A 25,220-nucleotide genomic window follows, 5' to 3' on the forward strand; every position below is an offset into this window, starting at 1 on the left:
GACCTGATTCCCTTATGATGCCATTTCTCTTTATAGCCTCTAGGGCTGCTGGTCAGAGCTGTACCTGAAATGATGTGGGCAGAAAGCAGATAGGAAGAATGCTTTCCAAGGGTTCTCCCAAACCAGCAAATAAAATGTTCTTAGGAGAAACAAAGATGGCAATCCAATTAAAGAACCAGAGATGACCTGTGCAAGATATTTCCTAGGTAATGAAAAAGTCAGAGACAAAATCAGTGTTGTCCCTCATTCTTTGGTCAACTAGTAGCTTAGTGAATGGACTGTTGAAATTGAAATCAAAAAGGCATGACTTCCAATCTGGCCTTAGACACTACCTAGCTATGTGACCCTGGGTCAGTTACTTCACCTCTTCCTGCCTTATTTTGTTCATCTGTAAAATGGGGATCATAATAGCATCTCTGTTACCAGGATCAGGTAGAATAATAGAAAGTTTTTATAAAGCTTAAAAAACTATATAAATACTAACTAGTCTTATTTTTGTTGTTACTGCTGCCGCTGCTGCTGAAGGGTCACATTTCCAAATTGTCCTTTGAGGTAAATCCATTAGAGTGGAGAAACAATGGTGAGCATACAGCATGTTTTAGACATGATAAATTAATTAGATGTAAATAAAGCACCAGAACAGGTTGACTTCCATCAGAGAATTTTGAAAGAACTTAACTTAACCAGGGAGTTATCATTTCATTATTGTGGGCACATTTTTCCATCAGTGCACTAATCTCTCTATAGCTTTGTAAACTCTTCACAAATCATTGTAGTTGGAGTGAGTGAAGTAAGAGGTTAGTTTCTGATGATCAGCCTCTCCTTATTTAGCTAAGATGATCCCTCAGCTCGAGGTGATGTCCAATACTTAAAATTCTCCAGCTGGATAAGATCTGCCAGGACTTGGATTTCATTGGCACAAAGTTTGAGAGCCCAGTTAACCTCCATAGCACTAGAAGGCATAAGAGTAAGATTTTAGGGGAACTGAAGAGACCTAAAAGGTAAAATTAGGAAAATTATGGCACTTTTACAAATGAACACTGCCAGACGGACTGAATAAGTGGGCTTCTCTTGTAAGAGAAGGGCTTCAAGGCGCATGCTAGGAGCTTCACATTAGTGAATTTCACTTTCATAATGGGGGAGCTACTAGAACCTAAATTTTAAAAAAATTATAAATTTTATATAAAATATATATCATATAAACAAATAATATGTAATATAAAAATTATAAAGCTTATAAACGAGAATCATTGGTAAGCAATCAATAAATATAACTTATTGAGGGCAAGGTGACAGGTTTTTTTTTTTTTTTTTTTTTTTTTTTTTTTTTTTTTTTTTTTATAATAGATATCACTCTTTATTTGTGGTAAAATATAGGAAAGAATACCAGGTATTCCATATAAAAATATGCTTAATTCTCAGGTAGTTTCTTTGTGTAAAAAGCAGTTTTGCTGCTTTAATATATAGAGGTGTTAGAATAGTTTAAAGGGGAAATAGAGAAAAACCACTTTGGATCAATGAGTTGACACTGTCAGAAGGTGACAGTTTTTTGTAAAATAAATGCTGTATTAATCTTCTAGAGTTATAGGAGATTGTAAATAATTATGTGGCTAAAGAGGGAACCAGTGGTGTTTAGACTCTTCAGAATGCCTGTGATAAGATTGCAAATCAGGAACTTTTCCTGTAGATAAAACCAGCAGTAAAACTCGGACATAATCAGTCAACTGAGAAATAATCAGAGACAGGTACTTCTTTAAATGGAGAAAGATTAATTTTGGAATCAAACAAATACTCCTGCTGGACCCAGTACCATTTAAAATTTTTATATATGATTTGAAACATGGAATGTACAATGAAATAGTCTGGTTTGTAAATGACACCACTGAAATAAAATGCCAAGCTAATGGAGAAAAATGGCAAGGAGATGTCTGGAACCTGTGTTGTAGGCCGGCCAAGACCAAGCCCATGACCTTGACTATAAATGAATGTTGGAAAATGAAACCATTTTAGAACAGAGATTCTAGACTATCTCCCCCTCCATATAGATTTAAGAAGCTGAGGCCCTGAGAGGAGAAGTGACTTAGCCAAGTCAAATACATTTTTTTAAAAACAGCAGTTTGCTGGTACATTTTATTTGGATGCAACAGATTCTTCTAAGTAACTTCTTCTCCCTCCCCCAAACCCCAACATTTACAAAATACATTCTTTGAGGAAAATTTGGTTTTTGATAACACAAGAGGAACATGTTGTTTAACTTTAGTCATTTGTCCTAATGCTGCCATAGAGGTGCAGCCAGCATTTGTTGCTTCTTCATATTGATTTTATTCACCTTATAGCAATCATTTTATAGTTTATTTTTCTGATCCTGCTTTGCCTGCTCAGTATCACTTTATAAAAATTGTTCTTTCTAAATTCCACATGCTTTTCATTCCTTATACCCATCAAAATTCCATTATATTCATGTACCATAATTTGTTCAGCCATTTCCCATTTGTTATCACAAACAATGTGATGTGAACATTTTTGTACATTAAGAATTTTTTCTTCTTGTCATTAATTTCCTTGTATTTTTTTTTGCTTCCCAGTATTATGAGGATAAGATGAGAAAATATTTGTAGAGCACTTTGCAAATCTCATTGTACTATATAAATTCTCCATTGCTTTGTGCAGGTTAGGTCTCTACAAATAGATGTGTACCTGGAGAAAGTCTAGACGTTAGGTTAGGGATTTGCAACCTTTTTTTTTTTTTTTTTTTTTAATTGCAGATCCTTTTGGCAGTCTGGTGAAGCCTAGGGATTCTCACAGAATTGTGTTTTTAAATTCATAAAATGAAATACATAGGACTCTGAAGGACACCAATTCTGTTGATATACATACAGTTTCCAAAATATTTTTTAAAAGCCAAATCCGTGGACTGCAGGTTAAAAACCCTTACTTTTAGGAAGGTAGCTACAATGATCAATGATTCTTTTTTTTTTTTTTTTTTTTTTAAATAGCTTTTTATTTACAAGTTATATGCATGGGTAATTTTACAGCATTGACAATTGCCAAACCTTTTGTTCCACTTTTTCCCCTCTTTCCCCCCACCCCCTCTCCCAGATGGCAGGTTGCCCAATACATGTTAAATATGTTAAAGTATAAGTTAAGTACAATATATGTATACACGTCCAAACAGTTGTTTTGCTGTACAAAAAGAATCGGACTTTGAAACAGTGTACAATTAGCCTGTGAAAGAAATCAAAAATGCAGGCAGACAAAAATAGAGGGATTGGGAATTCTATGTAGTGGTTCATAATCGTCTCCCAGAGTTCTTTCGCTGGGTGTAGCTGGTTCAGTTCATTACTGCTCTATTAGAACTGATTTGGTTCATCTCATTGTTGAAGAGGGTCACGTTCATCAGAATTGATGATCAGCGATTCTTTAAGAGAAAAGAATAAAACAAATAGCACTTTAACATTGGAAAGGAGAGAAGTGGGAGAATTGTGAAAAGCAGGTCAAACTCTGAAGTTTGATTGTAGTGAATATGGGCTTTTTTTCTTTTCTTCAAAGTTCTAGAATGCTAGAATTGAAAGCCTGCTCTTGAAGCTTCAAAAAGATAGGGTTCGAACAAGTAAGAGGAAATTCTAATTTCCATGTCAGGAAATAAATTTATGAAACTTAGAGAATTATGGAATATTATGAATGAAAGAATCTTTAGAAGTGGTTTAGTTCAACTTTCTAATTTAATAGAAGGGGAAACCAAGCCCATCTCAGGGTGTCACACAGCTAGGAAGTGTTAAGTGTCTGAGACCAGATTTGAGCTCGGGTCCTCCTGAATTCAGGGCTGGTGCTCCATCCACTGCACCACCTAGCTGCCCCCCAATCAGTAAAATTTAAAGCATTTTGCATACAAGCTATATATGGGATAAATGGAAGATAATCTAATGCTATGTTCCTTTTGTTGCACAGATTTGCTTTCCAAAGTGGTACTGAAAACATATTTATAAGAAGGCTTTAATAAACTTAGAAATAAAAACTATATGGCATGTTAGGAAAAACTCAGTGTTTAGGGGACACTGATTACTCTTTATCTACTTTTGGTTGTTCTCTCTATTAATATTGTCGAATATAAATGTTTCTTGTCATAGGATTCAGAATTTTCTGCATTCTTGGTTTCCTCTTGTGTGGCATTTGTTTTGTCCTTCTGTGGCACATGATCCTGTTCTCTTTTCTGATGCTGGCTGAGTAGAGAGGTGATAAATTATCTTCCACTCAGCTTGTTTTCCACTTCTAATTGCAATGAGTGGTCAGAATGGTGATTAGTAACTACATCCACCCAGCAATTTTAGGTCATTGCTCAGAAAAGAAGTTTTCTGGTTCTTTAACTTAAGAGGATCCCTTCTGTCATTTCAAAAAGTTGGTCCTTGTAATTGCCTTTTCTTTCTTTCTTTCTTTCTTTTTTTTTTCTTTTTTTTTTTTTCTCTTTCTTTTTTTGTGAACCCACAGCTAATCATGATGTCTTTGAATAAAGAAGCAATTTCCACTTGGCTCAAAGACTTGTTAATTTGACAGCTTCTCTCTTTTTGAAAGAAATCAGAGGGTTCAGTTTTTACATATTTGTTCATTCATTCACCAAGCATTGGAGTCTTACGGTAGCCAACAGGGCTGCACTAGGTAATTAACCTTGCCTCTTCCCTCTGTCATTCCAAATTTATAATGAATGTGAGTTGATGTGTATGCCTGAGTACAAGACTCATGAGGGCTTCATAATCTTGGAGTGGGGGACAAATGCCTGAGGGCATTTCTGTGCAGACTTGTGGCAAACAAAAAGGATTTATTTAGCATCTCAAATATCAGAAATCAGTGTATGCAATTTGTTTATTCATTCAGTGAATATTTATTAAGTACCATATAGAATACTACAATAGAAGATGGAGATTTTGTAGTAGAGGAGAGTTAAATTTAGTTAATTATAAAAACATTAAATATGTATGAAATAACTCCAGAAAAGGCTTTGCAATATGAGTAATGACAGACTCTTTGGATACATCTTTGAGGGAGAATTGTTGAAGATTTCCTTTTGCAGTTTTCATGATACTTAAGGAAACCAGGACAATTCTGAAAAGCATCTATTACAAGCTAGATATGTGCTTGCTTATTTTAACAGAAAAAAGGTACATTGAATGAATGGATCAAACTTTCTCTTTGCCTTTCTGTTTTATCCTTGGTAATTGTTCCTTAATAAAATGTACATAACCTTTGTAGGTTACGTTGATTTTGCACTAGATGGAACTTCAAAGGGTCATCTTGTCCAACCTTTTCAGTTTATAAATGAGAAATGAGGGTTAAGGAAGTTAAATGACTTGCCCATTGTCCCTCAGGCAGTACTTGAACCTAGACCCTTGTCTACAAAGCCATCATTCTTTCCATTGTACCAAGCTAAATTATACACCCATATTGTGTTCTTAAGTGGGAATTCTTTATAACATGTGCCAGAGGTGTGGCCTTGGAATAGAATATGAAAGGGTGAGTGACTTTGAACTTTTGCACTTCATTTTTTTTTTTTTTTTTTTTTAAATAAGTCAGTACATGATGATTTTAGCACCGAGATTGTTAGAAAGACCCATTTAAATTTTGCAGGTCTTTTTTTTTTTCCTGTGAGTAGTATGTAAGGTATGTTTTTTTTTTTTTTTTAGAAGTATTAAACTATTAATATTTACTTATTTCCTACAAATAGTTAACCTTGTTATTGATGGTTATCAGATTCTCATCCTATTATATTTGAGTGCTAAACATAGGTCTTTCAAGACTTATTTTCCTCTTTTAATTTTGTTGATGGGTGGGCTGCTGGTCATTGAATAAAGTATGTGAAGCTAGCTATTTCAGTCCCATTAGTTCTCACATTCATTGGGCTGTGCCTTCCTCTTCCAGAAACCTTTGTTTGCTCAAAGCGAGTCAGGAAAATGCTGGTTGCTTTATTTTCGTATAAGATTAAAAATACATGCTGTTATGGACGTCATGGGACCTGGCTGGGTAGCTGAGTTTTCAATCCAAATAGAGGAGAGGAATGTTTGCCACCTCTTGGAAAAATAAAGGCTCTGCACTTTTTTGCTGTTTGAAGGAAGTATCAAGCCAAGAGTTGATCTTTAAGGTGGGAAAGGAGGCGAAAGATGAACAGTTTTTATATTTGAGAACTTAGGAGTTTATGCAAAATGTGTGATAGTGGAGGGACTGATGAAACTTTTATAGGCTGTGAAAAGACTGCCAAAGCATTTGGGAGCGCTATATTCAAACTCCTTTAGAATTATCATGGGAAAATGGGCACCCCTTATGCAAGGAACTAACGGGATTGAGTTAAAAATGATCTTTTCTTATCATAAGGTTTAGTTACCTTTATAAGGATCTAGATTTAAGGCACTAGGATCCCAGTCCTGTTAGTAGAGACTGAAATGTTCTATCAAAGAAGCATCCTTTTAAATGGACCAGTTGCAGCATGAGTAAAGGAACTGCTGGGATTTTAATTTTTTACAGTCATTTTTGGTGGGTTCCATTCAGGAAACATTTATTAAAGATTTAATGTATACAGATTGCATTGGACCAAGGGTTCAGGTACAGGGCCCACCTTTGTGAAGCGTAGTCTGTTTGGGAAGGGGAAGCTGCAATACGCATGGTGATGGTGCAGATAACTAATATCTACATAGTACCTGCTGTGTGCCAGGCATTGTGCTAAACACTTTTATAAATATCTCATTTGATCCATACAGTGGTACTGGGAGACAGTTGTTGTCATTATCCCCATTTTACAGATGAGAAAACCGAGGCCAACAAAAGCTTAAGTGATTTGTCCAGTTACACAGACACTTTGAGGCAGAATTTGAACTTGGGTCTTCCTAAGTCCAGATCCTGCATTATTCACTAGGCCATCTACTTCCAATATATAAAAAGCATATATAAATATTTGACATAATAAACATATAAATATAAAGTATATATTAAAATAATCCTATTTTGTTCCATGTATTTAAAAATAAGATTCTGGGAAGAGGTTTATAGATTTCACCAGATTGACCAGAGGCCTCTCTGAAGTAGAAAAGATCAGAACTGCTACTCTGAATAGAGGGAATGGAGGCCCCCAGGAGAGTGCGTGGTGTATTCAGGGCCCAGTGTGATTGGTACATGCAATAAGACTAGAAAAGTAGGGGAACACCACCAGATTATAGACTGTAGGGCATGGGTGTATGAGCTTTTTTCAGCAAGGGTGAATTTTGAGTGGAAGGAATGACATAGATATTATCTGTGCACAGTCAGCAGCGGATGAGTTAGGGCTGTGCAGGGGAATAGATGATCCCTTATTGGAGAAGAAAGAGTAGAGGGAGGAAAGAGCTGGATTTAGCAGTTGGTACATACGGTAAAGGTTTTATATATAAGTGGCATTATTGGATTGGTGGAGTAGAACTGAAAGATGCCCAAGGTGTTAGGGAGCTTCTCCTTCCTTTCTCTCTTCCTTAGTCTTCCTGCCTGGACCAAAATCTGTGTTCTGGAGAATTTAACCTTTTCAGTTCTGGCATTCCTGCTCTGGTTTTCCTGAGTCCTGGGTGGTGAGCACCTCACATATAGTCCATTGTATCAGGCCATTCTTCACTTTCCTCTCCCACCACCCCCTACCCCCCACTCCTACCACTCCCCCTTTCTACTTCTGGAACCAAAATAAAAGCCATGATAAAGTGAATTATACCATAATGCCATTGCTCCCAGAAAAGAATGCCACTCTATTCCTTCAGGATGCATCCTTGTAAATTCCAGCCCTGACCATCACTCTGCTGTATGTGATTATCTCCTTCATTAGAATATAAATTGGAAAATAAACTTCTTGAAGAAGTTTTTTCACATTTCTTTTTGTATTGAGTTGCTTAGCACTGTGCTTGGCACATAGTAAGTGTTTAATTAAAGTAAGGTGGTGAAGTGTGTAGAGCATTGGGTTTGGAATCAGGAAGACCCACTTTCATTAGTCCACACCCCTCCTCAGGCCCTTAGTAGCAGTGTGACCCTGGGTAAGCCACTTAACCAGTTTGCCTCAGTTTCCTTATCTTTTAAATAAGCTGGAGAAGGAATTAGTAAACCAAGAAAACCCCAAATGGGGTCAGAAAGAAAAACAACCAAACAGCAGCAACAAACTAGGTAAGGAAATGAAGGGCAATGATCCCCAGGTTTCTAGGTTCAAAAACTGAGTTAATGATGGTGCTATAGGGAGAAATAAGTAAAAAGGAGGGAAGGTTTGGAGTATCTGTGAGACATCTAAATTGAAATGTCCTATAGGCAATTGGAAATGGGGATCTAATGTTCAGGTGATAGATCAAGTCTGGAGCTGATATAAAAAAAACCAGAGAAATGGATTTGTGGATGACCAGATAATGTTTCATACTTACAAATCCAAGGTTCCTTCTTCATGGTTCCTTGAAGAGCCATCAGCCCTAATTGCCCTGACGTTTTAATTGATCTGCCTGACAAGCTACAGACCAAACAATGGAAGGCTTCTTAAACGATGAACGTTTTAACTACTTCCCCTACTGAGTGAGGTTATTGTATATGTGACTAAACATACTGTTTTATTACCTCTCATTCATCTTAGTGTGCTGGCTTGCCTTACTAGTGCAAGAATTACTGAGGGGACTTAGTGGATGGGTTGAGTTAGAAAGGGTCATTCATGTAAGTAAAGAATTATAGCAGTGGGCTTTTGGTAAGTAAAAATCAATACAATGCTTTTTCTTTTTCTAAAGTTGAATAAATGGTGCTAGAGTTCCAAATAAGTCTTAGAAACAGTGACTTGCTAAACAGATTCTGTCCAAAGAGGGTTGCTTTCTGGTCATTGAAACTATTGAGTCTCCTGGTTACTTCCCTTCCCCCTTCCTTTTATTAACCCCCTGACTGTTTTGACCTAGTTTACATCCCACAGCTTTTATTTCCCTGGTGATATGTGTGAGGGAACAAGGAAGGAAGAGGTTTATGCCCTATACTCTTCTTGAGATCTAAAAAGTTTGAATATAGATAGCCTTGAAGTATACATTCCAAAGGATAATGAATAAATGAGACTTCTAGTGAGAAAGCAGCTGTGAAGCTTTATTCCCATACTTATTAAATGACTAGGGCCATTCTTCTTTCCTTCTACTTACCAGGAATGTAATCTTTCCCTGAGCTATTGCCTCTTTTTTTATTATGTGTACTTTACAGTTATAGACGGGATTTTATAGACGGGATTTAACATCTGTCATAAAGACTTTACTTTTCAGTGGTAATAAAAGTAAGAGTTCTCATTTCTGTAGTACATTAATGTTTATGAAGTGTTTGCAACTCTGAGGAAAGTAGTAGGCTGGTGTTTTTTTTTTTTAAGTTTCTGTTGATAACATTTATTTTTTATTTCATCATAGCTATCCCTAGTAATTCTTCTTCATCCTCCCTTCCGGAGGGCCATTTCTTATAACAAATGGTAACTTTTTAAAGAGAAAAAAGGGGAAAAAATACTAAATTATATTCAGTGTGTAACGCTTTTTACACTCCATGATGGTATGGATTGGGATCATCTTCTGTCATTCATTCTCTTGCACCATCCCCTTTTAATTTTTTGGCTGTGTGTACATGGTGGTTCTTTCCATTTACATTGTTGTGGTCTTCCTGTACAGACTTCCTTTCTGGACTCTGTTGGTTTCACTCTGATTCAGTTCATGGGTTCCCCTCATACTTCTCAGTGTCCACCACACATGGCAGTCATAGTTCATGATATGATACATCCAGACACTGACACTCACACTGAGGTCTCTGGGCTCCGTCGATTTTCCGGTGAGTCCTGGTAAGCAGGCCAGATTGAGAGCTTTCCAAAATGACTCTTCTACTACCTGCTCTGTAACAATTAGTCACTATCCTATGGTTTCCAAACTCTTTTGACTGGCCCAAATGTAGGGCAACCTTGCAGGGCTGATTTTAAAATAGTTTTGTTTGTTTTCTTGATAATTTAAGTACTCAGTATATATATTTTTCAAAGGGTGATTTTAAAAAAAGATGGTGCTGTCATCTTCATCTAGGATAATAGAGTTAGAATGGAAAAGATCTGAGAAGCCATCTAGTTGGTCTCTTTCACCTGCAGCCCAGAGAGGTCAGGAGATCACAAAGGAAGGAGGTGGTAGAACCAGGACTGAAGTCAAGTCCAATCAGTGCTTTTGCCACTTTATCTTACTCCTGCATTTTATAGTTGATGAAAGAAGCCCCAGAAGGGGAAGTAGCTTGTTGAAAGTCACAGTCAGGAGGCAGCCTGGGAGCTTCGGACACTTCAGATTTAACTTTTACCGCCTTGCCCTGTCTTCCTTCCAGGCTCTTGCCCCTCATTTTTAACCTGAGGATATTGGACTTGATGATGTCTTTGGTCCTTTCCAATCTAACATTCATGAATTCTCAGATTTTTGTACTTTTTTCCTGGGGTCAAAAGGTGCAAACAAAATGCTGTCTTTGGAAATTGGAGATTGAGGAATGCCCTTCAGCTGATAATGGCTGAACAAATTCTGGTGTATGAATGTAATGGATACTATTGTGCTGTATAAGAAGTGATGAGGAGGCTGATTTTAAGAAAGCCTAGAAAGACTTACATGAACTGATACTGAATGAAGTGAACAGAACCAGAAGAAGATTGTACCCAGTAACACAGCATCGTGTAATGATCAACTGTGACTGACTTAGCTCTTCTTAAGAGCAATCGATGACAGTTTCAAAAGCTTCATGATGGAAAGTATTCTCCACATCCAGAGAAAGAAATGATGGAGTTTGAATGTAGATCAAAGCATAGTATTTTCACCTTTTTGTTATTGTTTTTTTCTCACAGTTTTTCCCTTTGTTCTGATTCTTCTTTCACAACATGATTAATGTGAAAATATGTTTAAAATTGATGTTCCTAACTCCAAATGATGTGTTTGGAGTTTAGCATCGAATGGTGAGATTGATATGGGCACCAAATATTGGGGTTCAGTTACATGAAGACTTTACAATGGCTGTCTCTTTGTCAAAAAGTAGATGGGTTTAGGAGAAAAGGTTTTAGATAAAATGAAGAGATTCAGTAGATTACCCGGAATGGTAAATATGAAAGAGTTGGGAGAGCATATAGTTAGCAAGGAAAGGGCTTTTAACAATTAACAAGGAAAATACAAATTCCCCAGTGGAACTCACAATTGGCCAGGAGAGAAGGAATACCCCATGAGTTTGGAGTCTGCCCTTAACTGGCAGCCTGAGTCCATAGAACAGTTTAGCTTCCTAAAAGTTAGCTTTAAGGAAGAGAAAGACACCATGAGGCCGGGAGGAGGGGGGAGAGGAAGGACACTGTGAGGCAGAATGCTGTGGCGGGTTTAACCCAAAGGGGTTCAGCAAAGATGGTGTGGGCCATGAACAGATTTACAGGGGAAGTTCAGCCTCAGGGATTTGACATAATTTGGATTTCTGATTGGACACAGCAAAAAGGGGTGAGCTCCGGCCATCACAGAGAATGGGACTATAAGGTTAAACTGATCCTCATCAGCGCTCTTCCCTGCTTGCCTCAGGGAGTAATTATTACTTCTGGCTTTCTCTGTCAAACCCTACAGGACTTCAGCAATATGATTGTACATTTATAATCTATATCAAAGTGCTTGCTGTCTTGGGGAGGAGGAAGGGAAGAGGGGAGGGAGAGGGAAAATGTTTGAAATTAAAAATCTAATAAAAAGTGAATGATGAAAATTATTTTTACATGTAATTGAAAAAAATACTATTAAGGGAGGAGAAAAGTGCTATTTTTGGAAATCACTGATCATATGTAATGTACTCTGAAAAATTAAAATATTGCAGCCCTCAGCATTACTGGTTAATACTCATGCCTCTAAAATTATGCTCTGATGTTGTCTCTGTTTAGCTGGTTATATGTTTCAGGAATCACTATGCAGGATTGCTTGGTGGCTGAACATATCTGATGTGTTTGTGAAGCTCTTGAGTTTTCAATAGTGGGGAATTATTCAAATTCATGTGACTCAGACAACATAACTGAGAGTTCCTGAGTTGGAGGTGCTTTCTGATTTTTGATCCACTTCCCCAGAAAATTTGTGTGTAGATTTGGACCCTAGCTAAAGATAAAGTGGAGAGTTTTTTTTTTCTTTTTCTTAAAGCACACTCCAGAGCCAGCTGCTTGTGGGGCTTTAGTGAGAAGCAGCATTTTCTTATCTTTTTTTCCCCTTCTCTCTTTCTAGGTGCGTGTTACTATGATGCTAATCAGTCAATGTATGTCTTTGGAGGCTGCACTCAGAGCAGCTGCAATGCCGCCTTCAATGACCTCTGGAGACTTGATCTCAATAGTAAAGAGTGGATCCGACCTCTGGCTTCAGGTGAGATGACACAGTGACTTTGGTATCACTTGTGACTTCCTTCAGCATTCTGGTGCATTAAGTTAAATTTTTCCTTAGAAGCAGCTTTGTCCAGGAAAGAATACCTGCTGAGTTCTTTGTACTGAAAAATCCTCACTTTTATCCTTAGTCCTGGTTCTTTGCCAGGATTTCCAGACTGCTGTGTGAAGAGAATCTTGTTGTTTTCTCAGGGTCTCTTATAGGTACGGAATGCTGCTTTGTGCTAGGCTTAAATAAGGACTGACATGGAACCGTGAGAACCCTAGCTGGCTGACAGGTGTGATTGTCCGGGGGCTAAGGTCTCTGAAGCTCTCTGGTTGTTACCAGCCCAGATATTTGGGGAGTGTAGAGCAACTTGTCTCTGCTTGTCTTTCTTTAAGAGCAGGAGTGTGGGAATATTTCACAGCAGGCATATTGCTGCCTACAGAGCCCCTCTGTGCCAAGAGTTCTGGCAGAAAGACTCCGTTTTTTCTCCCCCTCTTGGCTTTAATGTTTTGTTCAGTTCTCGAACCATCTCCCAGATGACTCCCATAAGTAAGGCCCTGTGCAAGGCTCTGGGAAAATAAGGACGGACAGGGCCCATCAGCCACATAGGAACCCAGCTCCTCTAAAACGTCCCCGCCGTTTTAAGATGAGGAAACTGAGTCAGCTTAAGTGTCTCACCCACGACACAAGTAGTCGGTGGCCGAGCTGGCACTGGAGTCCAGGTCCTCCATCTCCAACCCAGCACTTTGTCCATTACGTTCCACTGTGACTGCTGGGAAAAAAAAGAAACATGAGAAAGCTTAAAGAGGGGCTTGTGAAAGGGAAAAAGGCAAGTTCCAGGCAAAGCAAGCACTCCAGATGGGGCTTCTTCCACCTTTTCTACATGACTCTTATTTCAGTGGGGGGATTTTTATGTCACCCTGGTATTCAGATATAGGTGTATACAGTGGTAGACAAACCAAACATTTATCAATGATCAGTCATAAATGTGTGTATGTCCCCTGCCCCCTTCACTTCAGTTTGTGAGGCCCCGTGTGGAGCCACAGCCACAATTTAAGAAGCTTTGCTCTGTTACTTAGGGAAGTCATAGAAGGAGCCTGCAGAGAACGTGCTGAGCTGGGTGTGTCCTGATCACTTTTGGGCAGAAGCAAGGCTGGAGGCAGGGAGACTATCAGAGGTCTGAGGAGAGGCGATGGGGAGTGCAAACGCAGGCCGAGGCGAAGGCTTTTGGAAGGAGGATCCCCAGAGCTCGGGCGCTATGGCGTGGCTCTGCGGGAGCTAAATGGGAAGGAAGAACCCAGGATAGTGATGAGGCAGAATTGGGGAGGATTCACCAGCAGGGAGGTTTAAGTGGGGCACATGTGCTTTCCTGCCTGGGGAAGCCTTAGATCAGAGTGTCACCCACTTATTCCGGAGTTCTGTTTTCAGCCTTAAACAGCACCCATGTTGAGGAGATGCCTTCTTAACCCATTGTCAGGAAACACTTCGAGACAAACCAGTTAGGACTCTTTTTTAAGACATTCATTTAGAAAGTAACTTAGAAATCAGTGCTGTGAATTTAACTATGTGACAGTGGATAAGTCATTTGATCCTTAGCTACCTTAATTTGTAAAGTGGGGATCATAACAGCCCCTAACTCCCAGAGTTGTTGTGAAGATCAAAGGAGGCAATATTTTCAAAGCGCTTAATTAGTACAATGCCTGCTACATAGTAGAAGCTTAATAAATCTTTATTTCTTTCCTCTTTTTCTTTCGTCCTTCTTTCCCTTTCTTTTTTCTCCTTTCCCTCTCGCCTTTCTCTTCTCTTACCCTGTAGCGCTTTGATTATTGCCATCTCTTCATGCAATTTTAGACCCTTCATTCCCTAAATAGTCCTTTGAAATTTCTTCTTCTTAATTAATCAGCAGCACTGTTAAAAGATAGTTCTGTGAGAATATCGTTTAGACAGCAGTCCCATGGGAAGATTCCCTGAGGAAATGTTTCTGCATGTTGTCATGAGTGTTGACCAGAATCTATTCTGACCTGAGACGTCAGTGACTCTTTCTGAACAAAACTTAGTTGTTGATCTGCACATGGTGAGTGTGACTCACTGGGTTTGGTGCTCAGGGTGGGGAGGGGACTCCCACAGATTCTTGTGCTAGCTAATTGTGTGCCTTCTTCTCCATATTTGCCAGAAGATGGAGTAAGTACTTGTGGCTCCTCAAAAGCAGAGTTTGTTTAGTGGAGCTGACATGCTAAAGAAAGGATGGGCTTCTTTGATGGAAAACAGAATGTCTTAGTAGAGACATTAACAGCCACCAATTTCATATGTGGCCTTGGTAGTATTTGCTTTATTAACTCGTAAATTCACAGAATGTTAAAGCTGGAGAGGATCATAGTTTCATCATCTGTCCAATGAAGGAGTTAGACCAGATAATCTTTGAGGCCCCAAGACAGGGATTAACTTGGTATCAGGAAGAGCAAGAAGAATGAGGAGATAATAACAATAATCTTAGCAGAATCCCACTGAAAAAGATGAGAATGAAATGATAATTCAGGTTGTGCAATAAAGTTATGGAAATTATGCAACATATTGTAGGTTGCAAAAATATAGCCTTTATTGAATATTAAGAAAAACAGTGATCAGATAGCTAAAGTTATGTGCTAATTTATCTCACTATCCTTGATAGAGTCCCATATTGTAATTAAAAAACATTGTTCTGTCTTTGAGAATTCATTAATTAAACTGTATTAGAAATGGCAAATCATCATGATCAGGAACCATCTCCCCAACTGCCTGAACATAACACTGATTCACAAAAATTTAAGAAACTTGTTTTTGCTTACATGCCAACTGTTTATAATCTCCTAATTATGTGGAATGAGTTTTCAAATTGTAGAGAGTTAGCAGAGAAGATCAGCATTGTGTGGGAATAGGATAAGCATCACTTAATCTCTGTGTTCTGAGAGTTCTCTCAAGAGTGCTTTCAGTGAGATTAGAGAGAAGACATATTCCCCAAACTCTTATTCAGGTATAAAAAGAAATTATTTTTTTCAACTCCATAGTCATGCAGAGAATACTGAACATAAAGTCATTTGTCTTCAGGTTCTTGTAATATGAACATCATCAAGCAATGTAAGAACAAGACCAATAATGATAATACAGATTTATAAAATAATAACTTTAACAAAAAGAAAAATATAATAATTTACAATTGTATAACACTCCCACACACAAAATACTTTAAAATTATCACTTGATTTTCATAATTAGTCAGCAAGCATTAAGTGCTAAATTTGTTCTAGGCATTGTGCTTAATTCTGTGAATACAAAGAAAAACACTGTCATTGTCTTTAAGAATCTCACATTCTGATAAGGAAAATAGTGCATAAATAACTGTAACTTAAAATATATGCAGACATATTTTAAGGAAATGGAAATGGAAAATGGAAAAATGATCTTATAGATAACAGAACAGTAAAAAGGGAATACCAGCAAAGGTCTGTTCCTGAGTTTTAACGCTCGGAATCAGGAGTGAAGAATTAGCACTTCAGCCATTTAGGATATATCAGCAGTTCAAATATGGCATCTGAAGATGGAAGGTCACCTATGTGGAACAGCAAAGCACACTTCTTAGCTGAATCATGGTGTGGCAGGTTAAAACAAAGAAAGACTGGTAAGGTGGGAAGATACCAAATTGTAAAGTGCTTTTGATGTCAGATAAAAGATTTTATATTTAATCTGGGAGCTCCTACTGATTAGGGAACTTTATTGAGTAGGGAATGTTTAACAATAATTTGGATATGTGGAGTGAGGATATGTGAAGGTGATCCTAAGTTTTTGAGCCTGGGTGACTAGAAGGATGCTAGTGCCCTCAAGAATAATAGGGAAGTTGGGAAGAGGACAAAAGTTGCAGGGAGGGGAAGAGATGAGCTCTTTTGTGGATATAATGAATTTGAGGTGTCCCAAGGGTAGTTGGTGAGTGGAGCTCGGAAGGGAGATTAGGATTGTGTAGATCTGGGAGTCATCTGCAGAGAGATGATAACTAAGTCGTTGGGAGTAGGTCACCAGTAGTGAGAGTGCTGGAAAAAAGACAAGAGGAAGCTCTGGGCAAATGGCTTCAACTTTTTAAGCATTTTAAAATGAAATGTGAGTGGAGGTCCTAAGCTAAGAAGGGGGGAGGAGGGAAGTATAATAGGAGGCTTGAGGTTTGTCAAAAAGGTTTGAAATCGCCATTGAGATGAGTTTGCATTTCTGCTCCTCCAACAAATTTATTTGGTAAGTATAAAAGGATTGCCTTCTTGGAGGGAAGGCCCAGTTTAGATTAAGTGATTTGTAGTGTTCCAAACTAGCCGGGTTTCATGGTTTTCTTCTCTCTTCAGCGACGCATACATGAGAGAGAAGGAGGAGAGCGATGAAAATGATCCCAAAGTATTTTAGGTGACAAAAGTATTTTAAGACAAAGGGGCAAAGGCTTTGAGTGCAGGGGTAGTATTGGTTTGGGATGATTTACATAAGAGAGCCAGGGGAGAGAGCAGAGTGGAGCCAATGCTGAGGCGATGGCCTGGGAATGTGAGGGATGAAGGTCATGGTGAGCTGGGAGAACAGGGTTAGGGCCTCTTGAGCAAAAGGAAAGAAAGAGTGTGATGGAAGATTATGTTCAAATCAAGGACTTGCAGCGTTTACAACATGGAAGTGGAACGCTTGTGGGTGAGGGCAAGATGAAGGCTATAAAGACTCTGGGTCTGAAGTACAAGAGATTAAGGAACTGAGTATTAGGATAGTTGGGATGGTGAAAACTTCTGTTAGGGTAGGACTTGTGGTGGAGAGGCCAGTGAGCCAGACATTAACTTCCTGAGCACTGAAGGGGGATTGCCCTGTGTGACTCTAGGTGACCATGGCTACAGCTGTGAGGATCTGGCTCAGGCAATTTAAGAAAAATCGGATTGCTTCTACCTCAGAGGAGAACTTGTTGCTAATGATAAGTATAGAGGGAAAGTCTGGAAGTGGTCCTGAAAAGCACAGAGCGTTGTAGCCTGGGGAGCCCGAGCCTCAATGATGGCCAGAAAACTGAAGGAGGGAGGAGGTTTGGATAACAATAGATTTTTAATTCAGATTTGTCGTGCAAGGCTTGTTGACTTGCCTCAGTCAGAAGGTACAAGGTCTTGTTTGAGGAACAGCCAAGAGGTCATTGTCCAAGAGGATCTTGAGGGGGGAGGGAGGGTCCTTCTTTGGCTTTCCTTGCAATCTTTTATATCTTCTAAAGTTATTCTTCATCCTCACTGTGACTTCCAGTCACTTTATTCCTCCCTTTCCCCCAGGCCATCAGTCTTGCTCTGGCTTTATTTTTCTCCCAAACTTTTTAACCTTATAGACAGCCAGTTCAACTTTATGCTGTCCTTGACTCTCAAGTCCTTTGGCTTCTCATTGCATTTCCAAGTCCCAGCTCAGTGTGCTGTGCACATAGTGCATAGTAATCATTTCATAAATGCTTGTTACAGGCTCCTCATGATTATGGAGGACAAGAGAAGGCAGTAAGTAAAACCCTGCTTAGGATCGGGGAGCCCTGATTTTGGATCCTTATGAGACTCTCAGTATCTTTGTGGAGAGCTGGTTTAAATTCAGCCTTTTTACTCATGTATATGTCACCTTCCTCACACTTTGAACATAAAAATGGTATAATATATAGAAAGCTTACACTGAAGGTGTTCAAACCCAAAATGTCAGATGCTGCCCCTGACCTAGAATGTGAGATTCATGAAGGTGGGGTCTCTCTTACCTAAACATTAGCTTCCTCCGTTCCTTATATAGTGTTGGACAAATGCTAAGAATATAGTACTTCATTAGATCAATAAGGATTTATTAAGTGTTTGTTATCAGGTATCAGGCATTGGTGTTTTTGCTTAAAACATCTACCCTCAAAAAAGAGCCTTCATCTAAATATAAAGAGGTACAGATAAGATCCGTCTGTCTCCTTTCTCTCTGTTTGCCTCCAGAGAGAATAAGTGAAAGGTGATCTTAGAGGAGAAAGCATTAGTCTTCTGGAGAATTTGGGAAACATCTTTTGCATAAGATATTTGAGCTGTCTTAAAGGAAACCAGAAATTCCAAGAGGCCTTCACAAGGAAGAAGGGCATCCAGGCATGGGGACAGCTAGTACAAAGGCCTAGAGGCAGGAGATGGAATGGCACATATGAGAAGCAGCCAGAAAGTCAGTGATGCTGCATTGTTAGAAATATGGAGGAGACACCTGGGAGGTAGGAATATGTTGGACTGTGGAGAATCTTAACAGGTTTAAAGAAAAAAATCTCTGTTTGATCTCGTTAGAAATAGAAAGTTTCTGGAGTTTGAGAGAGAATGGAGTAACATGGTTAGACCTGCTCTTTAATAGAATTCTTTGGTGTCTCTACGGGAGATAGATATTTACTGAATAAATGATTTTATAAGGGCTCCTTAGCAGAATGTGGGGCAGGAAACCCTGGTCCTTTTGACTCTGGTGTCTCAGCAGCTTGTGCATTTCCAGAGCTTTTTTTTTTTTTTTTTTTTTTTTTTTTTTTTTTTTTTGCTAAGGCAGTTGGGGTTAAGTGACTTTCCCAAGGTCACACAGCTAGGAAGTGTTAAGTGTCTGAGCCAAATTTGAACTCAGGTCCTCCTGACTAAAGGGCTGGTGCTCTATCCACTGCACTAGTTACTTAGCTGCCCCTAGAGCTTATCCTTTAGAAGAGAAACAGCAATTAAAGAATTGGGCTTGGCCACACTAGTTATGACTTAGAAAAGGAGTTGCTTAGGCTAAGTCCCTTTCACCTCAGAGACGGTGTGATTCTTCTGTTATATAAAAATTGATTAAAGGCCTGGAGAGACTCACATGAACTGATGCTGAGTGAAATGAGCAGAACTAGGAGATCATTTTACATTTGAACAACAATACAATGATTAGTTCTAATGGATGTAGGAATAATGAGATGATTCAGACTAATTCCAATGGTTCTAGAATGAAGAGAACCATCCTCACCCAGAGAGAGGACTGTGGGAACTAAGTGTGGATCACAGCATAGCATTTTCACTCTTTTTGTTGTTGTTTGCTTGCATTTTTTTTTTCTTTTTGATCTGATTTTTCTTGTGCAACATGGTATTTGTAGAAATATGTATAGAAGAATTGCACATACTCGCCATCTAGAGGAAGGGGTGAGGGAAGGAAAGGAAAAATTTGGACCTAATTTGGGTGAATGTTGAAAATTATCCATGCATATGTTTTGAAAATAAAAAGCTTTAATTAAAAAAAAAACTTTTTAAATAAACAAAAAATTTGATTAAGTTGTAACTTTCAATTTTATAATCCGGGAAAAGAGAAATCAAGAGAACTGTTAAGAGTGTGTCTGCGTGCGCGTGCGCACGCGTGTGTGTGTGTGTGTGTGTGTGTGTGTGTGTGTGTGTGTGTGTGTGTGTGTGTATTTCTAGCTTCATACTTGACAGTTTATTTGAGGATATAAGTGAAGGCTTGGCTATCTGGTTTGTCTGAAAACAATTTTATTTTTTAATTAAAGCTTTTTATTTTCAAAACATATGCATGGATAATTTTTCAATATTGGTCCTAGCATAGCCTTCTGTTTCAGATTTTTCCCCTCCTTTCCCCCATCCTCTTTCCTAGATGGCAAGTAATTCAATGTATGTTATACTTGTCAAAATATATTAAATCTAATATATGTAAATATTTGTATAATTATCTTACTGCATAAGAAACTCAGATCAAAAAGGAAAGAAAGTGAATAAGAAAACAAAATGCAAACAAACAACAAAAAAAGAGAGAATGCTATGTTGTGATCCATACTCAGTTCCTGCAATCCTTTCTCTGCGTATAGATGGCTTTTTTCATCATGAAATCATTGAAATTGGCCTCTATCATCTCATTGTTGGAAAGTGCCACACCTATCAGAATTGATCATCGATTCATCCATCTTCTTGTTGCTGTGTATAATGATTTCCTGATTCTCCTCATTCCACTTAAAATCAGTTATGTAAGTCTCTACAGACCTCTTTGAAATCATTCTGCTGATCACTTCTCACAGAACAGTAATACTCCATAACATTCACATACCATAACTTATTTAGCTATTCTCCAACTGATGTGCATCTACTCAGTTTCCGCTTTCTTGCCACTACAAAAATGGCTGCCACAAACATGAAAACAATTATTTTTGAGTCCAGAAAAATTTCAGAGGAATTGATTCAGAATCACAGAAGTTCAGAGCACAAGTCTGACTCCTCAGATCTCTGCTCATGCTTTGTAATTCATGTAAAAATGTTTATAAAAATGTTAACTCATTCAGAACCTAGGAATGTGGCCTCATTTCTTTCTATCAGGTTGCATAATACCAAAAAAATTTAATCAGAGTTTATTTCTGAAGGAAAAAACTATTTCATTTACTAAGCAATCAAGATTGTCAAGTACTAGGGATGTATTTTGAGAAGGGTAGATAATTTTATTAGCATTAATAACACTTGTAGTTATGCAAAGATAATCTAATTTCATGCTGGAAAATGTTGTTGCTTGTGAAAGTCTGGAATTTTTTCCATGTCCAATCTTATGCATTTGGCTGTCAAGGCATTTTTAAGCAGTTGTGTTCCCTTCATTATATCTTCTCTTTACTTTTCTCAGTGATGTAAATACAATTTTTGTTTAGATTCAGACCTGTTTAAAGCATTACAGAGAACAGAATGTGGGAAAACCTTGGAAAATAATGATGAAAGAGTAGCTTTCAACTGCTGCCAAGACTTTACTCTTTCTCCAAAGTGAGGACAGTTTTGTGTATTTGATTGATAGCCAGTAATTTTCTTTTATTTTAAACAGTTATTATTGGAAATGGTTAAGTTCTTAAGTGAACATTTGGTACCTACATTTGAAATGTAGCATTTGTTAGATTTTTCCAATCAAAAAACTTTGGCTCTTTTTTTCCAAAGGGGAACTAATTTAAGTTTTGGAATTTTCCCCAGTATGATCTTTAAATAATGAAATAATAAATGTTCGGCAAAGACTCAAAACTAAATCCTTAATATGTGTTACATAGCTGTGGGAGAAGCTAGCTTTCCTATTATATTTCTCTTCCTCCCTCCCTCCTTTCTTCCCTCCTTCCCTCCCTTCCCATATACATGCTAAGATAGTTTTCAACATTTGCTTTTGTAAATACTTGTGTTCCAGTTTTTTCCTCCTCCCCTCCCTCCCCTCTAGCAGGTAATCCACTATAGGTTAAATATGTGCAATTTTTCTAAACATATCACCATATTAGTTATTCTGTGCAAGAGAAATCATATCAAAAGGGAAAAAAAACCAGAAGAGAGGCAAAAAAGCAAGCAAACTCCACCACCACCAAAAAAAGATGAAAACTATGTTTTGATCCATTCAGTCTCCATAGTCCTCTGGATGTGGACCACTCTTTCCATCACAAGTCTATTGGAACATCTGTACCTCTCTTATAGAACAGTTCATTCAAGGGCAGGAACAATTCACCTAGATGAGATGCTACTTGTCAGCTTCTACTCCAAGCTCACTGTGTGACCTTGGACTTATGCTTTCCATTTTTCCTAATAAAAAACCTCTAAGATGCCTTCAAACTCTAAAATTCTGTGATCTCAAAGTTAACTATTCAGTCTTAATTAGCTGATAGGATTTGTGATCTTGGAAAGGACTTTGATCCTGGCCTTGGCTAGAGATTGAAAGTCTGAAGACACATAGACTAAGACAACAAAGTGTGTCTGTCCTCAAGGAGTTTGTACTTTATAGTGTATTTTAACATAATATTAAGATATTAATACCATATATTTATAGTACTCATTGGTTTTTTTATTACTTGTGGAGAAGGCAAATGGCAGGAATCCCTACTTTACAAATGGAGGAAGTTGAAACTTGGGTTCAATCACGTAAAAATCATAGGAGAGGCAGAGCTGAAATGCAGACTCCCAGAAATTATGTTATTTTTACTACTATTTCCTCTTTTCTGGTCCCCATTACTAAAATTATTGACAACATTTTTTTAGCACTTCTTAATAGGTCTGATTTTTACATCTGTTTTGTTTCATGCATATAAAGTGTTTCCATCTCTCCTGCACTGAGGACTAAGGAAGGTCTCTTTAGACCCTTTTGCAAAGGGATCCCAAAGCTGGAATCATCTTTCCATAGCATCTTAACAAGAACATACTCTGATTCTGTTTCTCTTGCTGCTGTAAAACAATCAAGCCTTCTAACTCTGTGTGCCCCCTTAATAGAAGTCTCATGCTTTATGACTATGGGAAACTTCATTTTATATGGTGTCTTTTTCTAATATATTTCCAAATTATTTTTTGATAGTTTAATTTTATGCTTTAAGAGGTGCCCTGTCCAGCTAGAAAAGGAAAAATCTTTTAAGGTCGATATCTTTAGGGCTAACGTGGAAGATCTTTCTGTATTGCCCTCACCAATAACCACATAGGAATACCCTGAGCAATTACAGCTTTGTGTATCATTCATGACCATTCTGAAGGAGAATAGTATTAGGTTGTAATCCAGTCATACATCCATATACCTTCTCCAAACTAGCGAAAAAGTAGCTTCTCAACATTTTTCCTGATCTTATCCCTGATAGGGTAAATTACAGCTGAGTACCGAATGTCTCTGTTTCATCAGGACTTTTACAGCAATAAAAGATTAACCATTTTATTGGTTTATCAGATATCTGTTTTTATAATGTTGTGGTTGGTTTTCTGGAGGTCTCTGGACCAGCCTTTGTTTCAGTTCAGTAATCACCACAAGAATAGCCAGGGATAAAGTTCAAATCCTTTTTTATCTCCTTCACAGTCTAGTTTCCTTGTCTGGGACCCAGCTAGCTCTCTTGAGAGCCTTTCAGACCAGCTTTGGTCTCAGTGGGGGGAGGAGGGCAGGCCAGCCACCACGAGGCTGATGAAGAGGGAATGAATCTCTCTGAGTCTGAGAGCTGAGCTCCAGCCTCCAGCCGCCACAAGGGTGGAGTGAAGCTGTATCTGTGTCCCCCCCCCCCCCCCAGTTTGTCCCAGCTCTATATCCTCTCTTATAATTACATCATCGTAGGTGTGAATCTTGTAGAACTATATTAAGTACTAAGTACATGCACTGAACTAGAGAACTATTAATCACCATGCTGAACTAGAGAACCATTGTCTTACCAATTCCAATGACTAAACACCTTGTAAAAATCCTTGTTTCCAGTACAGAGTTCTGGCCCATAACATGTTTTCATTTACGGGTAAATGATTTCATCTTTTCAAAATTTCTAACTTCTTCTAGAGAAAAGTTCTGGGACTCTTTTTTTCCCCCCTCTGGTTCCTGAACCAGAACCATGAACAATGTTCTTGATACTTTGTACTTTCAAATTGGCTGTTTTGTTCTGTTTTCTTAAATTTCACGTGGATATCAGCTTTTACATGAAGCATAACTGAGTTTTCTTTACAACATGCTTTGCTTTTCCCTTTTGCTTTTTCTCCCTTTGCATTAAGAGACGCCACTCTTACTTCCCCAGCCTTAAAACATGCTTTTACATTCAGAGCCGTCGGAGATGCTGATCTGGCCCCATCTATATCTGGGCAAGCAGATTTACCTTAGAAATTTTAAAAGTCCGATTCTACCAGTTGTCAGTTCTGCCTTTCTCACTTGGGAGAATTTATAGAATAAGATTATAAGTTCCCACATTTTACATGTGAGGAAATGTCTGCCCAGAGTGATAGTGACTCCTGTGTCACTTTGGACAAGTAAGCAGCAAAGCTGGCCCTGGATCAGGCCTTGTGACCTAGATCAAGGACTCCTTCCACCGTTAGGAAACTTCTAGTCCAGCCCTCTTCCCTTTCTGGCTGATAGAGCAGCACCTGGCCCAAGCGGCCGCCAGCAGCGTCACTGAGAACAGAACTCCCGAGACCTAACGCTTTATCTTGGAGTTTTTCTTTTACTTGGGAAAGCAAACACCACCTCCCGTTGTTACCGGTGAGCCTCAGGTAGGAGGGCGTGACCAATGTTGGAAAGAATTCTGTTCTGCAGGGATTTCTGCCGCTAGCCCTCTCTCTGTCTTTGGAAGAGACCGGTAGAGGATTCACCCCATGTCTGTTATGGGTCAAGAAGGCGGCGTCGTAAAGGTTAAATAATCACGTCCTGAGGCACAGGAAAAAGAGCAGTGCTTTGGAATCCAGAGCAGAAATTTGGCGGCGATTTCATTTTTAGTGCTCATCTCTTTAGACTCTTTTTCAGAATACTTTTCATAAATGTTATTTAAGCACTTAGTACACAGTTGTACAGACTACCATGCAGAGGAAAACAGTGCCGGGAGGTGACCGCGAGGCTGCTGCCGAGGGCGGCGGCCTTGGTGCGCGCCTGAGACTGCCCTAATCACCCTTTTTTCAATAGTGAGTACTAGTGACTCATTTGATGTAGTAGATTCCCCGTGACCCCTTGACTTTTGGGTATTGGGAGAGAATGGAGTAAATTTGAACAGAATTCCCTCCCCCACCTTCCATACTCTGCAAAGTGCCGAGGTCAGTAGTTGTGACACCTTTAGTCCCTTGTCTGGGGGAGGCCGCCTCGGGATCTCTCCGTGGGAGAGTTGTGGGGGGGGGGGGAGTGGGGGCGGGGTGAGTCTGTTACCCAAGCTAGGTCTGGTGCCAGGCTTTAATCTCGGGGAGTGGAGGGCCGGCCCAGGCCCGGGAAGTAGAGCAGCTGGAATTTCTGTGTGCGCCCCTGAGGAGCTGCTGCGCCTCTGTCCTGGGCCGGACGGGAGGACTCAGGGCCGGAACCCAGCAGCAGTGAGCCGTGCGCGGGGCGAGCGCCACCCTGGACCGCGTGCTGAGTCCTCAGCTGTGAGGCCCGTCCGGAGGTCAC

The 25,220-nt window shown here is 39.0% G+C and overlaps 1 protein-coding gene across 7 annotated transcripts in view; it reads left to right on the forward strand.

Moving 5' to 3' along the window:
* Positions 1-25,220, forward strand: part of FBXO42 (F-box protein 42) — a 101,948-nt gene that overhangs the window by 47,185 nt on the left and 29,543 nt on the right. For all 7 annotated transcript variants that reach the window (XM_074306148.1, XM_074306147.1, XM_074306149.1 and 4 more), the window contains exon 4: positions 12,234-12,368. In XM_074306148.1, the coding sequence (XP_074162249.1) occupies positions 12,234-12,368 (135 nt within the window). The remainder of the gene's footprint in view (positions 1-12,233; positions 12,369-25,220) is intronic.

The sequence above is a fragment of the Sminthopsis crassicaudata genome, chromosome 3 (assembly GCF_048593235.1).
Source record: "Sminthopsis crassicaudata isolate SCR6 chromosome 3, ASM4859323v1, whole genome shotgun sequence".
In the NCBI taxonomy this organism is placed as follows: Eukaryota; Metazoa; Chordata; class Mammalia; order Dasyuromorphia; family Dasyuridae; genus Sminthopsis; species Sminthopsis crassicaudata.